This window comes from Balaenoptera musculus, chromosome 12, assembly GCF_009873245.2.
Source record: "Balaenoptera musculus isolate JJ_BM4_2016_0621 chromosome 12, mBalMus1.pri.v3, whole genome shotgun sequence".
Classification (NCBI taxonomy): Eukaryota; Metazoa; Chordata; class Mammalia; order Artiodactyla; family Balaenopteridae; genus Balaenoptera; species Balaenoptera musculus.
Window position 1 is genome coordinate 59,765,859 of NC_045796.1, and position 16,796 is coordinate 59,782,654.

Consider the following 16,796-nt stretch of genomic DNA (forward strand, 5'->3'; position numbering starts at 1 on the left):
CTCTGAAGGAGTTTAAGAAAAGTAAGGAGGTGAGACCCAGGCATCCCCACACCACCGTGGTTCCTCCAGTTTGCTGCCACTTCTCCAAATGGCTCCCACTGGTCAGGGGTTCACCTTTAAGCTCTTACAAAGAAGCAGCATAGGGAGGGGGTGGTCTTCTTAGCAGGAAACAGAGCAGCTGGGAGGTTGGAGGGGGAAGGTTCCTCACCCAGCCAGGGTTTTGGCACCCTGTTAATGATATTACCCCCCAAGTCCCGCCTCCCCATGGCCTGTGCTTTCTGAGCTGGTTTCTGTACAGAAGAGGGCATGGGGGTGACAGTGAGGCTCCTAAGGCAGTGCTGGGACAGTTGAATGACATGCTCAGCTTGGTAAGTGGTCCTCTGGGAATATGGCACTGAATCTGGACTTCAGTTAGGGGATCTGACAGGCATGAGGTGTTTGGGGAACAGAAAAAGGGTCTTTATTTATGACGGGGAACTGGAATGCAAGGGGTCAGTCTGGACAGAGAAGCAGGGAGGTTATTCAGGACTTTCTAAGCCAGCAATGGAGGAGAAAATAGCAAAAGACCAGACAAGGCTTGAATCATCTACATACATTGGATCGGATTTGAGAGATCCTTGTTCAGCTCGGCATTGGCTGTCAGCACTTGAAGGTGTGTGTCACTGAGGGACTCACGTTGAAGGAAGAGACTGCTCACTGGTCACAACCGCTGCCTGCCTCTGGGCCGTTGTCACTCCCCACCAGATTGCTGCATTTAGCCAGGACAGCTTTGGGGCAATTAGGGCCCCAAACCTGAGTTTTGTGCGCTGCAGCCTCTGGTGGCTTTCTGGATCTCCTGTGCCCCCCGCCCTTGATGAAGTCCTCTTGCCGTTGGCAACGGCTGCAACAGCTGCCAGGCTGTGCTGCCCTTTCCTTTCTTGCCTTCAAGCCATCAAGCACTGATTGCCCCAGCCTTGTCTCTGCCAGCAGCCTAACACCTCTGGTCATGTTTCAGAGCATGATGCTGCACTGTTACGCAGTAACAGTGCATATACTGCTTTTAGTTAGTATAACTGGAACAACTGGATACACGCCTTGCTATGAAGCCTGGAGAGACTTTCCAGAAGGGGACTGCTTACCCCCTTCCAAAATTAGTATTGCTTGTTAAGTATATGTTTTAGGAAAGGAGTGTTTTTTCTTCTGTGAGGTCTCTATGGAAAAGAGATGAAGGGAGCATTCAGCAGGGTAGGTAACAGGAAAATGGTCCTATGGTTTAGAAAGGGATGCCCTGAGCCCCCGGGGAGGGGAGCGGGGGAGTGGGTGGCGTTGGGGTGGGGGGAGGGACGGTGCCTTGAGACCCGTGTGCCGTCAGCGAGGGTTTGTGTGCATGCAGGTGGTTCCTGGGAAGTGCTGGTGGGGCTCATCGCTTGGAGGATGAGTAGAGAGGTATTCTGTCATAGACCCAGGGAGCTCTACCCTCCGCCCCTTCTGTGCCCTGTACCTTTTAAAAAAAAATTAAAATGTCATCCTCCTAAGAGCACAACTTTATATTTGAAGCTTTTTTATTTTTTAACAAAAATGAGACGGGGTAAGTATTTGATGACCATTAGTAGGAACTCACAGGGGTTTTCTTAAAAAGCCTGATGTGTTGGTTAAAATCAGAATATAAATATTGGTGGGTCAATTTTTAAAAGTTTTCATTTTGTTATAATTATAGATTCATAGGAAGTTGCAAAAAAGAAGTCCTGCAGGAGTCCTGCAGATATGGCTAATTTTTTTCAGACCAAAAACGGATTTACCGTTTTCTTGTTTTTTGTTTTTTCCTGATTACATATAGATGACGTAAGGTCCTTATAAGAATTTCAAACACTACAGAAAAGTGTAACGGGAAAATGAAAATCGCCTGACATCCTACTCGCTGGAGATTATCATCACTAATTCTTCCGACCATCTTTCCATACTTGTCTTTAGACATACATACATAAAGACATCGTTTGCCATAACTGGTTGTATAAGAAGCATGTATTTGACACAATCATTCTTTTTAAATACGAGAAAGAAAAAAGAAGGAAAATGGCTCCTTTGGAACTCTCTGCTTTGGCTCTTGGCCCTAACTTCTTTTTTTTAAAATTTATTTATTTTATTTATGTATTTAATTTTTGAATTTTATTTAAAATTTTTTTATACAGCAGGTTCTTATTAGTCATCCATTTTATACACATCAGTGTATACATGTCAATCCCAGTCGCCCAATTCAGCACATCACCACCCCACCCCACCGCGGTTTTCCCCCCTTGGTGTCCATACGTTTGTTCTCTACATCTGTGTCTCAATTTCTGCCCTGCAAACCGGTTCATCTGTACCATTTTTCTAGGTTCCACATACATGCGTTAATATACGATATTTGTTTTTCTCTTTCTGACTTACTTCACTCTGTATGACAGTCTCTAGATCCATCCACGTCTCAATAAATGACCCAGTATTGTTCCTTCTTAGGGCTGAGTAGCATTCCATTGTATATATGTACCACAACTTCTTTATCCATTCGTCTGTCGATGGGCATTTAGGTTGCTTCCATGACCTGGCTATTGTAAATAGTGCTGCAATAAACATTGGGGTGCATGTGTATTTTTGAATTATGGTTTTCTCTGGGTATATGCCCAGTAGTGGGATTGCTGGATCATATGGTAATTCTATTTTTAGTTTTTAAAGGAACCTCCATACTGTTCTCCATAGTGGCTGTATCAGTTTACATTCCCACCAACAGGGCAAGAGGGTTCCCTTTTCTCCACACCCTCTCCAGCATTTGTTGTTTGTAGATTTTCTGATGATGCCCATTCTAACAGGAGTGAGGTGATACCTCATTGTAGTTTTGATTTGCATTTCTCTAATAATTAGTGATGTTGAGCATCTTTTCATGTGCTTCTTGGCCATCTGTATGTCTTCTTTGGAGAAATGTCTAGGTCTTCTGCCCATTTTTGGATTGGGTTGTTTGTTTTTTTAATATTGAGCTGCATGAGCTGTTTATATATTTTGGAGATTAATCCTTTGTCCGTTGATTCGTTTGCAAATATTTTCTCCCATTCTAAGGGTTGTCTTTTCGTCTTGTTTATGGTTTCCTTTGCTGTGCAAAAGCTTTGAAGTTTCATTAGGTCCCATTTGTTTATTTTTGTTTTTATTTCCATTACTCTAGGAGGTGGATCAAAAAAGATCTTGCTGTGGTTTATGTCAAAGAGTGTTCTTCCTATGTTTTCCTCTAAGAGTTTTATAGTGTCCAGTCTTACGTTTAGGTCTCTAATCCATTTTGAGTTTATTTTTGTGTATGGTGTTAGGGAGCATTCCAATTTCATTCTTTTACATGTAGCTGTCCAATTTTCCCAGCACCACTTATTGAAGAGACTGTCTTTTCTCCATTGTATATCCTTGCCTCCTTTGTCATAGATTAGTTGACCATAGGTGCGTGGGTTTATCTCTGGGCTTTCTATCTTGTTCCATTGATCTATGTTTCTGTTTTTGTGCCAGTACCATATTGTCTTGATTACTCTAGCTTTATAGTATAGTCTGAAGTCAGGGAGTCTGATTCCTCCAGCTCCGTTTTTTTCTCTCAAGACTGCTTTGGCTATTCGGGGTCTTTTGTGTCTCCATACAAATTTTAAGATTTTTTGTTCTAGTGCCATAAAAAATGCCATTGGTAATCTGATAAGGATTGCACTGAATCTGTAGATTGCTTTGGGTAGTATAGTCATTTTCACAATATTGATTCTTCCAATCCGGGAACATGGTATATCTGTCCATCTGTTGGTATCATCTTTAATTTCTTTCATCAGTGTCTTATAGTTTTCTGCATACAGGTCTTTTGTCTCCCTAGGTAGGTTTATTCCTAGGTATTTTATTCTTTTTGTTGCAATGGTCAATGGGAGTGTTTCCTTAATTTCTCTTTCAGATTTTTCATCATTAGTGTATAGGAATGCAAGAGATTTCTGTGCATTAATTTTGTATCCTACAATGTTACCAGATTCATTGATTAGCTCTAGTAGTTTTCTGGTGGCATCTTTACGATGCTCTATGTATAGTATCATGTCATCTGCAAACAGTGACAGTTTTACTACTTCTCCAATTTGTATTCCTTTTATTTCTTTTTCTTCTCTGATTGCCGTGGCTAGGACTTCCAAAACTATGTTGAATAATAGTGGCGAGAGTGGAAATCCTTGTCTTGTTCCTGATCTTAGAGGAAATGCTTTCAGTTTTTCACCATTGAGAATGATGTTTGCTGTGGGTTTGTCATATATGGCCTTTATTATGTTGAGGTAGGTTCCCTCTATGCCCACTTTCTGGAGAGTTTTTATCATAAATGGGTGTTGAATTTTGTCAAAAACTTTTTCTGCATCTATTGAGATGATCGTGTGTTTTTTCTCCTTCAGTTTGTTAATATGGTATATCACATTGATTGATTTGAGTATATTGAAGAATCCTTGCATCGCTGGGATAAATCCCACTTGATCATGGTGTATGATCCTTTTAATGTGTTGTTGGATTTTGTTTGCTAGTATTTTGTTGAGGATTTTTGCATCTATATTTATCAGTGATATTGGTCTGTAATTTTCTTTTTTTGTAGTATCTTTGTCTGGTTTTGGTATCAGGGTGATGGTGGCCTCATAGAATGAGTTTGGGAGTGTTCCTTCCTCTGCAATTTTTTGGAAGAGTTTGAGAAGGATGGGTGTTAGCACTTTTCTAAATGTTTGATAGAATTCACCTGTGAAGCCATCTGGTCCTGGACTTTTGTTTGTTGGAAGATTTTTAATCACAGTTTCAATTTCATTACTTGTGATTGGTCTGTTCATATTTTCTATTTCTTCCTGCTTCAGTCTTGGAAGGTTATACCTTTCTAAGAATTTGTCCATTTCTTCCAGGTTGTCCATTTTATTGGCATAGAGTTGCTTGTAGTAGTCTCTTAGGATGCTTTGTATTTCTGCGGTGTCTGTTGTAACTTCTCCTTTTTCATTTCTCATTTTATTGATTTGAGTCCTCTCCCTCTTTTTCTTGATGAGTCTGGCTAATGGTTTATCAATTTTGTTTATTTTCTCAAAGAACCAGCTTTTAGTTTTATTGATCTTTGCTATTGTTTTCTTTGTTTCTATTTCATTTATTTCTGCTCTGATTTTTATGATTTCTTTCCTTCTGCTAACTTTGGGTTTTGTTTGTTCTTCTTTCTCTGGTTCCTTTAGGTGTAAGGTTAGATTGATTATTTGAGATTTTTCTTGTTTCTTGAGGTAGGCTTGTATAGATATAAACTTCCCTCTTAGAACTGCTTTTGCTGCATCCCATAGGTTTTGGATCGTCGTGTTTTCATTGTCATTTGTCTCGAGGTATTTTTTGGTTTCCTCTTTGATCTCTTCAGTGATCTCTTGGTTATTTAGCAACGTATTGTTTAGCCTCCATGTGTTTGTGTTTTTTGTTTTTTTCCCTGTAATTCATTTCTAATCTCATAGCGTTGTGATCAGAAAAGATGCTTGATATGATTTCAATTTTCTTAAATTTACTGAGGCTTGATTTGTGACCCAATATGTGATCTATCCTGGAGAATGTTCCATGCGCACTTGAGAAGAAGGTGTAATCTGTTTTTGGATGGAATGTCCTATAAATATCAATTAAATCTATCTGGTCTATTGTGTCATTTAAAGCTTCTGTTTCCTTATTTATTTTCATTTTGGATGATCTGTCCATTGGTGTAAGTGAGGTGTTAAAGTCCCCCACTATTATTGTGTTACTGTCAATTTCCTCTTTTACAGCTGTTAGCAGTTGCCTTATGTATTGAGGTGTTCCTATGTTGGGTGCATATATATTTATAGTTGTTATATCTTCTTCTTGGATTGATCCCTGGATCATTATGTAGTGTCCTTCCTTGTCTCTTGTAACATTCTTTATTTTAAAGTCTGTTTTATCTGATATGAGTATTGCTACTCCAGCTTTCTTTTGATTTCCATTTGCATGGAATATCTTTTTCCATCCCGTCACTTTCAGTCATATGTGTCCCTAGGTCTGAAGTGGGTCTCTTGTAGACAGCATATATATGCGTCTTGTTTTTGTATCCATTCAGCAAGCCTGTGTCTTTTGGCTGGAGCATTTAATCCATTCACGTTTAAGGTAATTATCGATATTTATGTTCCTATGACCATTTTCTGAATTGTTTTGGGTTTCTTTTTGTACGTCCTTTTCTTCTCTTGTGTTTCCCACTTAGAGAGGTTCCTTTAGCATTTGTTGTAGAGCTGGTTTGGTGGTGCTGAATTCTCTTAGCTTTTGCTTGTCTGTAAAGCTTTTGATTTCTCCATCGAATCTGAATGAGATCCTTGCCGGGTAGAGTAATCTTGGTTGTAGGTTCTTCCCTTTCATCACTTTAAGTATATCATGCCACTCCCTTCTAGCTTGTAGAGTTTCTGCTGAGAAATCAGCTGTTAACCTTATGGGAGTTCCCTAGTATGTTATTTGTTGTTCTTCCCTTGCTGCTTTCAATAATTTTTCTTTGTCTTTAATTTTTGCCAGTTTGATTACTATGTGTCTCGATGTGTTTCTCCTTGGGTGTATCCTGTATGGGACTCGCTGTGCTTCCTGGACTTGGGTGGCTATTTCCTTTCCCATGTTAGGGAAGTTTTCGACTATAATCCCTTCAGATATTTTCTCAGGTCCTTTCTCTCTCTCTTCTCCTTCTGGGACCCCTATAATGCGAATGTTTTGCCTCCATCTCTTAGGCTGTCTTCATTTCTTTTCATTTTTTTTTCTTTATTCTGTTCCGCAGCAGTGAGTTCCACCATTCTGTCTTTCAGGTCACTTATCTGTTCTTCTGCCTCAGTTATTCTGCTGTTGATTCCTTCTAGTGTAGTTTTCATTTCAGTTATTGTATTGTTCATCTCTGTTTGTTTGTTCTTTAATTCTTCTAGGTCTTTGTTAAACATTTCTTGCATCTTCTCTATCTTTGCCTCCATTGTTTTTCCGGAGGTCCTGGATCATCCTCTCTATCATTATTCTGAATTCTTTTTCTGGAAGGTTGCCTATCTCCACTTCATTTAGTTGTTTTTCTGGGGTTTTATCTTGTTCCTTCATCTGGTACATAGCCCTCTGCCTTTTCATCTGTCTGTCTTTCTGTGAATGTGGTTTTTGTTCCACAGGCTGCAGGATTGTAGTTCTTCTTGCTTCTGCTGTCTGCCCTCTGGTGGATGAGGCTATCTAAGAGGCTTATGCAAGTTTCCTGATGGGAGGGACTGGTGGTGGGTAGAGCTCGTGTTGCTCTGGTGGGCAGAGCTCAGTAAAACTTTAATCCGCTTGACTGCTGATGGGTGGGGTGAGTTCCCTCCCTGTTGGTTGTTTGGCCTGAGGCAACCCAACACTGCAGCCTACCTGGGCTCTTTGGTGGGGCTAATGGCAGACTCTGGGAGGGCTCACGCCAAGGAGTACTTCCCAGAACTTCTGCTGCCAATATCCTTGTCCTCAGGGTGAGAAACAGCCACTCCCCGCCTCTGCAGGAGACCCTCCAACACTAGCAGGTAGGTCTGGTTCGGTCTCCTCTGGGGTCACTGCTCCTTCCCCTGGGTCCCGATGCGCACAGTACTTTGTGTGTGCCCTCCAAGAGTGGAGTCTCTGTTTCCCCCAGTTCTGTCGAAGTCCTGCAACAAATCCCAGTAGCCTTCAACATCTGATTCTCTAGGAATTCCTCCTCCCGTTGCCAGACCCCCAGGTTGGGAAGCCTGACGTGGGGCTCAGAACCTTCACTCCATTGGGTGGACTTCTGTGGTATAAGTGTTCTCCAGTTTGTGAGTCACCCACCCAGCGGTTATGGGAATTGATGTTACTGTGATTGTGCCTGTCCTACCATCTCATTGTGGCTTCTCCTTTGTCTTTGGATGTGGGGTATCTTTTTTGGTGAGTTCCAGTGTCTTCCTGTCGATGATTGTCCAGCAGCTAGTTGTGATTCTCGTGTTCTTGCAAGAGGGAGTGAGAGCACGTCCTTCTACTCTGCCATCTTGGTTCCAATCTCGCAATCCTCCCTTTCCTGAGCAAGGATTAAATTAGCCTTTTACATGTTAAGACTGAACAATCGTGATTTATTTAACATTTTGAATATAGAAGCTAAAAATAGGTATTGTGAGGTTATGAGGTTAGGAAACAGAAGCTGGCCTTTCCCCTAACTTCTGATGTTCTATTTATTTGCTGTTTTTTTTTCTATACACCACCCTCCCACACCACCTGCACAATCTTTTTGTTTCGGAATTTTTCTAAGCTACAGACAAGTTAAAAGAATAATACAACGAACATCCATATGCCCTTCACCTTGTTTCACCAATTGTTAACATGTTGCCTTCTTTCCTTTATTTCTCTTTATATATACTTTTATGAACAATTTTTTTTATGCAGCATTTGAACATAAGCTGTAAGAATCATGACGCTTCACCCCTCAATTCTTCAGTGTGCATCTTCAAAAAAGAAGGACATTCTTCTACAAAACTACTTGTAAAGGGAAATACTCGGATTTTTCCTCCCTGTGTAGGGAAAACCAGTTCCTTCCTACTGCGTGTTTCTCCCCATGAGTATCCTTTACCACTCACGTGAAACACTTCATTTCTGACACTTTTGGTCAGATGTGTGGAGGCTTTTCCCCGCACCAAGTGATTCACTGACACCAGCTGGACATCCTACAGTTTAATTCAATTCTGACGCTACCCAGAGATAGTGTCAGATCCCACAGCTTAAGGACTCAGTCCCACAAGACTGCCCCCCCAGACCCCCAGATGCTAGTTGCAAGCCCAGATTGTCACCTGTGCTTCTGACCAACCGACTGTAGATCAGAGGTTCTAAGACCCTTCCTTAGGTCTGATTAATTTGCTAGAGCAGCTCACAGAACTCAGGGAAACGATTACTTACATTTACCAGTTTATTAGAGGATATGATAAAAGATACAGATGAACAGCCAGATGAAGAGTGAGGTTTGGGAGGGTCCTGAGTGTAGGAGCTTCTGTCCCCGTGGAGTTGAGGGTGTCACCCTCCCAGTGTGAATGTGTTCACCAACCTGGAAGCTCTCCAAACCCGAGACTTTGGGGGTTTTGTGCAGGCTTCCTCCTGTAGACATGATCAGTTAATAACTCCATGTCCAACCCCTCTCTCCTCTCTGGAGGATGGGGGAGGGGTTTGAAAATGCTAAGCTTCTAATTGTGACTTGGTCTTTCTGGTGACCAGCTCATCCAGGAGCCCACTCAGAGTCACCTCCTTAGAGCAAAAGGTGCTCCTAGTGCTCTTAGCTTTTTATAAGGGCTTTAGGAGCTCTGTGCTGGGAACCAGGGGCAGAGACTAATGCCTCTATTTCTTATTCACAATAGCGGTTGCATGAATTTTTTTCAACGTGTTATAATCCACAAAAGTTGCTCAAATTATCTCAAATTTAGCCAGTGGGAGACCTTTCAAGATGGTTCCAGAGGTGCAGTGAATGTAATGGATATAAATTTAGCTGAAAAGTTTGGGGCACTGTGGCCAGTGTAGCATGTCAGTTTCCCAAGACTCTGGGATTTCTTTTAAGGCCTCAAGTTCTCCATTTTGAAATGGTGATGGTGATGTTAATACTTCTGATGAAGGCACTCTGTCAAACACTTGGTGTGCATTTTCTCATTTAATTCAAGCAACTGTTTTTATCCCCATTATATAGATGGGCCCAGGGGGGATTAAGGGAGACCAGGGAGGTCCAAGGTCACAGATTGACTAAATGAGGGAAGCAGATCTTTAAACCCAAAGCCTATTGCTTTCACTGCTGTGCTAATAATGTAGTGTAAGTGTAGATGCATTCAACTCATCTAGGACAGACTTGCAGGGGGAAACATCAGCTTGGAAAAGAGGTAAAGAGGATTTACCTCTTCATCTTTCTTCTCCAAATTACTTTCAGAAACTACTCTTGGTGGGCCAGTCAGACTCCAATTGCTTAGATAAAAATAGACCAGGAGTTCTTTAGTATATTTAAGGAAGTTAAGGAAAATTAAGTATTATTTTAAAATTATATATATTTATTTAAAAAGTAATATAACCACATTCAGAAAAATTGAAATTCATGGAAAAAGATCACCTGCCTCTCACACATAGTTTTGACAATTACTTTGGACATTTTTGTGTTTCTTTTTAAAAATATTTTTTGAATTCATCTAATTTTTAGATATACTCATATTATCTCTAAAATGTTGTCTCCTGCTTTTTTTATCCAGTAAGCAAAAAAAAAATTTTGATGATGAAAACCTACTAGAACTTTCATTCCCATAAGAGTTCATCACTGATTTTTATTATCCCAATTAAAAAGAATGGTCTAGATAAAAATGTACCAAGTCCTCAGGGAAGGAATGGACTAGAGGAAGGGCAGATGTATAAACAGTAATTCTGAAAGGGGAGGGGAATATACACTGCACAGTAGAAGCATGGAGGAACGGCAGATAATGGTTGTGCCTTGAGGAAATGGTTCACCAACAAGGTGAAATTTGAACTGAATTTTTTAGGATGGATAGGACTTGCAGAGGATGGGCAAAGGGATTCCTGTACAAGGTACAGGAGTGTACAAAGTCAGAGAGATGGCAGGACTTTGACTTGGTTAGGGGTGGGCAGTTGGAATTCAGGAAATCAGAGGCACTGGCAGCAGGGAGGCTGGGCAGGTGGGTGGTGACTAGATGGTATGGGCCTAGACCGCTTTGTGAAGGGGGTTAGACTAGACCTATAAAAGCCGTTGGGTAATTTTGAGCAGCAGAGGTCCTGCATCTCATTTGCACTACAGACAGTTCCCTCTGATGTCAGTGTGCAGGATAGAATCCATCTGTGAAGGACAAGAGTCTAGAAGGGGATGTGGAAGGAGGATATGGGTGGTATCAAGAGCAATCTGAAGCAGATACTATGTTATATGGTAAATTCACATCTTTAGTGGACAAATTTTAAAAATGTCAGATGTACTAGCAACTTTTAAAACTTGACATTTCGCAACATCAGGAGTAATGTCTAGGGCTGCCATGTATAGTTGTGCAGGTTGTTCACTGCACAACAGTGCCTGGACAAGGAGTGGGGGCAAAATCTGGACCCACCTCTTGCCAAGCTGTGAATCCTGGCATGGACTGTATCCACCCAGAGGAGGCTCTATTTTCCAAATTGCACAAAAACAATATGGCTAGCAGCAGCCCCAATAACTCCCTTTTCCAGGCTTAGGCCTAGAATGAATTTCTTTAGAATAATCAATGAGATAAGAAATCAAGACACCAGGAGTCAGAGAACAGTTGAAGTCCCCATTGTTCTCTACCAAATTCATTGTGTGTATCAATAGTTCATTCCTTTTTATGAACTATTGCTGAGTAGTATTCCATGGTAAGGTTATACCAGAATTTGTTTATTCATTTACCTCTTGATGAGCATTTGATTTTTTTTCCCTGTTTTTGACAATTGCAAATAAAGCTTCTATGAACATTTGTGTACAAGTCTTTGCACGGACATATGCTTTCTTTTCTCTTGGGTAAATACCTAGGCGTGAAATGGCTGGATTGAGTGGCAGGTGTGTACTTCACTTTTTAAGAAACTGTCACATAGTTTCAAAGTGGCTGTGCCGTTTTACTTTCCCACCAGCAATATTTGAGAGTTCAGTTTCCTCCACGGGAACCAACACTTGCTATTAGCCCACAGTATCTGAACTATCGACTTGTATGAAGTATGAGGAAGAGTTGGTAATAATCTGATTAATTTAGTCTGTGTAGACCACCCAAAAATGGATTCAGATTTAAAAATCAACTACTGTGAGAAAAGGGATTGAGTAAATGCAATCATTACCACAGAATCCCCTCCATCAGTGTGGTTAAGATCTTTTAATATAGTGAGAAGATGTTACTCTGTCATTCTCAGTGTCTATGAAGTGTGTGACTCCACCTCCACCTCCCCACCCAACCCCATTCTGGGATCAGAATCCCCTCTGAGACACTGTGAGCTTCTAGTGTGGGTGTGAATCAAAGGGAGCTTGTCAAAAACACAGATTTCTGGGCACTTTTCCCTGGATTCTGACCCAGTGATCTGGGCGGGGGCCCAGCAATCTGCATTTTCACAGGCACTGGAGTTGAGTCTGTTGGACACCCTTTGTTACACCTAACTTATAATTTCTGGGACCACTTGTTTGCAGTGTAGTGGTATTAAGCATTTTCAAGTGTAAGCTACTGGGTTTCAAGTGAGGTTTTTGATCAGTAGCCTGGTCAGTACAAGCCTTCTCATGGCTTATTTTTACTTTTTGCATTTTTGGGTTGTTCACATATTATAACTAGACTGACTCTTACGAGGATCAGGATCATTTCAACACTTCCCTTCCTCCCTGCTCTTTTTTTTTTTTTTTTTTTTAAAACAGTAAGCCAGAACCCATGATAAAATCTATGGGAGTAAAGTAATATTTTCATGTGAGACAAATCTTTTTTTTTAAGAGTAACTCCTTATTCCCTTAAGAGTTTATATGCTGAGTTCATTCACTTGAATAGTGCAGTCACTATCAAATATGCCATTGGAATATTTGTTTCTGTTAATCATACAGTGAAGTTTAAATAAAACATTGCTTTTCTCTTTTTAAAATTTACTTTGCTTAGAACTATTTTGGTGGAAAGCTCTCTGCTCAAGGGAAAATGCCTTGGATTGAATATAATCATGAAAAAGTTTCTGGGACAGAATTCATAATTGACTTTCTGGAAGAGAAACTTGGAGTGAATTTAAACAAAAACCTTGGTCCTCATGAAAGAGCCATCTCCAGGGCAGTGACTAAGATGGTGGAGGAGCATTTCTATTGGTGAGTCCCCGCGGGCACCTGGGTGGGTGTCCAGGGCCTGTCCCTATCATTTGGAGTAAGCTAAGTTGTTTCACTTTTCAGACACTCCCCCCCAACCCACCGCCTTTTCCAAAGTGTTCTACATTCTGACTGACTTAGGGGTCAAAGTTACGACTGTTAAGTTTCTAGGTGTCTAGAGCAGGGTTGACATTTTCTGTGGAGGCCCAGCTAGTGCATATTTTAGGCTTTTCGAGCCATATGTGTCTGTGGCAGCTACTTAACTCTGCAGTTTTCGTGCAAAAGCAGCCACAGATTGTACACACATGAATAAGTGTGACTGTGTTTCAGTAAAACAACAAAAGCACTGAAATTTGAATTTCATTTAATACGAAATACTATTCTTTTGATTTTTTTTCCTCAACCATTTACAAATATGAAAACTTCTTAGCCCATGGGCTATATAGTTGGCTGACCCCTGATCTAAGTCACTGAGGTGAGGGAGATATTTCAGTAGACTGGGCTTTTTACCAGTACAAACTGCTGAATTAAAGTGATAGTACATCAGATACCCAGAGGAGGGAACAGAAGACTAAGGCAGGACAGAAGTCTCAGGTGACATAAATTAAGCAAGCTTTGGCAGGGTATTGTCAGTTTTCCTTGGATGACAAGAGCTTCTCTATGATCCAGAAGTAAAGCATACTACTATTTTCTGAGCAACTTTGCCCGGATTGGCTGACTGCTAGCCTGTACTTTGCTCTGATTGGCTGACTCCTATCCTGTGCCTTGCCTTGATTGGCTGACTCCTAGCCCGTATTCCCTGAGTCCGAAGCATAACACACACTGTGTGGATGAGGTAGGTGCCCCTGTGCTGCCCCTGGCGTGCTGGCTGTGACATCGCCTGAGTTAAACAGACTTGGTTCTTCTTGCTTTACAAGCTCATTGATACGTGGGTTTCTTCTTTTTCTTTCATCCGTCTTCTGGAGTTTTAGCATCTTTCTATACACTCCAATAGATAAGAGACGTTTTCTCCCTGATTTCTGCACTTTATCTTGTTCCAAAGATTTAATAAAGAATTGCTGAGCCCACTTTTTTTGGCATTAATTGTTACTCCTGGGTTATTGCTCACCGAGTAGCTTTTTACCTCTTCCACCAAGAGATTCACTCACTGTGGGGTTGATTGTAGAAGGTTTTTTGCCACCACATTCCTATTTCATCCATTCAGCTCTCTTTCTAAATGGAAAACTTGTCTCTTGGATTTTGTGACCGTCTGTTTTTCTTTTTCTTTTTCCACTTTCAGTTCTTGCTCACTTTATTCCAGGGCTGACCTGAAGCAGCACTTTCTTCCCCTTCTCACTGCAGAGGGTGGGAGGAAGGAGGGAACCAGACAGAGAGTGGAGTCAGGGGTGCAGATCAGCCTGGGGGTGATCACAGACTCCGTGTGCCCAGAATGAACTCTGGTCTGTTCCTTATAATACCTGTGGAGAACTGATGACCCTTCCCTCTCAAAGAGTGCAGGGGTTGCAGTGTGGACCAAAATGCATGAGTACAGGTGACATGCTTAGTCTCAGGGAAAAGCCTTTGAGGAACAGAGTCGTCTCACCTGCTTGCCAGGTTCGAGTCCCCGCTTTGCAGCGATCAGGGAAATGAAGAACCAGCACAGGCACCCAAACCCTCGGTGCCTTCCCTTGCTGAGGCCCCCATCAAAGTGCTGCATCATTTAATGGATGGGCCCATTAATGTGGAGAGCTAGCACTTTGTCAGCTGCCTGAAAAGCCGAAAACCTTACATTTAAGTTGATATTTTTCTACACTCTTTGTTTTCTGTAGTGGTTCATAAAATTTATATTCCAGTTAGAAAGACTTTGATCCAGCTAGATTCCCAAGTACCACCCATCACTGCTTCTTGCTCTGGGTTTTAGTGACGTTTTATATATGTTTACTCTCTGGTAGAAGTTCATCTCCTGCTCTTCCCTTCCCTTCTCTTCCTAATGAGAGGATCCCTGCTAATGAGATGGGGTGTGGTGGGGAGGGGTGGGAGGGAGAGTTGGGAGGTGGTACCCTGGTGGGGAAGAATCTTAATTTTACAGACTACAAACCCCCAAGTGCTTGGGAAGTTGCTTAGGTCATTTGTAGATTCTTCTCTTTTTTTAATTAAAAAAATACTTTTTTGGGTTAGCTACTGTTTCTCATTTGTGTCTCAAGGGTTAATTTGAGGAACAGATAGTGAAGGTGGGAGGTCAGGTCTTGACTGAGATATAAATATCCAGTGAACTTTCAAAAAAAAAAAATCCAAATTCCTCCAATTTCTTTTAGTCTCTAGTAGCGGAAGGAAAAGCAAACTTTCTCTGTTTCATAAAGTTCCCAAACCTTTAGCCAACTTCTTGCTTTGGGGAGATCCTGAACAGGCTTTCCTGAGAGCTCTAAATCCCAGGGGAGAAAAGACACACCCGCCCCCCTCCCAGCCCCACACTGCCCGTGCAACCCATGGTAAGAAAATGTGTACCTGTGGAAACCAGGGGCCAGCATAGGGAACTGACCACAATATGTAGGAAAACATTACAAGTATGAGCTTTCCATGAGAGCTTGTTAAATTCTGACCATCAGTGTGCTCTAAGGTTGTGTTTGTACTTACAGAAGTGGAAGAGATGGAATCAATTGTTTGACTCAGTTGATTCAGTTATCTGGAGTTTTCAGATATGTTTATTTTGGTCTGAAACTTTAAAAATACTCCACTTCACATATGATTTTCTGAAAAGCAAAGACATTGGAAGGCTGTCATTATATAACATCACATAATTCTGAAGCTCTGAGTTAGGTCTGTTCAAATAAGCACACTCAGCTATAAAGTGGTTTTTCCTGAACTTGAAATCCATACGCTTGCATTATACAGCTATTATTGAAGATGAGGGAGATGGGTTTTCATTCCCTTTGTTCCACTGGATGCTCAAGTTAGATCTAATGCAGGGAAGCCGGTGTAAAGCGAAGTCTGATTACTGGAACGAAATTGAGTTTTGGTAACAGAAGCTATAGCTGCTTCTGTGTGACATACTGCCCCCTTGTGGACACTACTGAGTGTCTTGAGCGTCTTCCAACCCCATAGGGAAGTGTGCAGGGCACCGTTGTCAAACTATCTATAGCCATAACAGTTTTACCCATAAAAATATAGGGGTTAGAATAGAGGATTCAAATTCATTTTTAGGTTGGCCATAATTTTTAAATTTTGATTTTGGCTTTTGGTGAATGGGAGAGATGGGATGCTTTAATAAAATGACTTACCCAAGATCTCCTTCTCTAAAAGCCAAGGAGACACTCTCTCCCTGATTACAGCTCGATTGATGTGGTCCCTTCTCCTTTCTTTTTTTGTCCCCCTCCACCCCTACTTTTAGACGTAGTGAGGACCCCTGTTTGGAGAGGCTAATCTAATGCCTGTGAAACGTGGTGAAATTACAGAAGCATATCATATGCTCTCGCACCCTTGAGCATTTAGAGTACAAGTGAAAGATGGCAAGGATGTAGCATGACCCAGAAAAGGGCATTCTCATGGTTGGGAAGGCAATATGCTAAGACTCATTCGTCAAACAGTAGTTTGCCATGGTTTGCAGTTTCTCACATGTGTACTAGTAGTCATTTCTGCTATGGGCCAGGCCTCATGTTAGGTTATAATGAGGGATGTCTTCATTAAAACATCAGAGGTCTGCTTTTCTTTCCTGCCTTCCTAATCTGCTTTAAAAATGTTTGAGCAGGGTTTACTCTTCTGTTCTAAGATAATCAATACTGAAAAAAGAAAAAACCTCTTTGACCTCATTTTGTAGGAGAGACCAGATACATCAGTTGCGATAACGAAAATGAGTATCAACTTCCTGAGAGAGGCTCTCAGAATGAGAAATTATTTTAATTGCTCAGCCTGGTCTAGTTTCCAAATTGGCCTTCCCCGTCCTCTCCAGTTAATAATTCATGATTCCTTGTGCAGTGGGCCTCTTCCCAGTGTAGAGTGAAGAGGCAGATCCCAGAAGAGAATGGTG

General features: G+C 41.3%; 1 protein-coding gene across 8 annotated transcripts in view; it reads left to right on the plus strand.

Moving 5' to 3' along the window:
- FAXC (failed axon connections homolog, metaxin like GST domain containing) overlaps positions 1–16,796 on the plus strand; it is a 98,020-nt gene that overhangs the window by 31,307 nt on the left and 49,917 nt on the right. For all 8 annotated transcript variants that reach the window (XM_036871027.1, XM_036871028.1, XM_036871023.1 and 5 more), the window contains one exon: positions 12,600–12,796. In XM_036871027.1, coding sequence (XP_036726922.1) covers positions 12,600–12,796 — 197 coding nt within the window. The remainder of the gene's footprint in view (positions 1–12,599; positions 12,797–16,796) is intronic.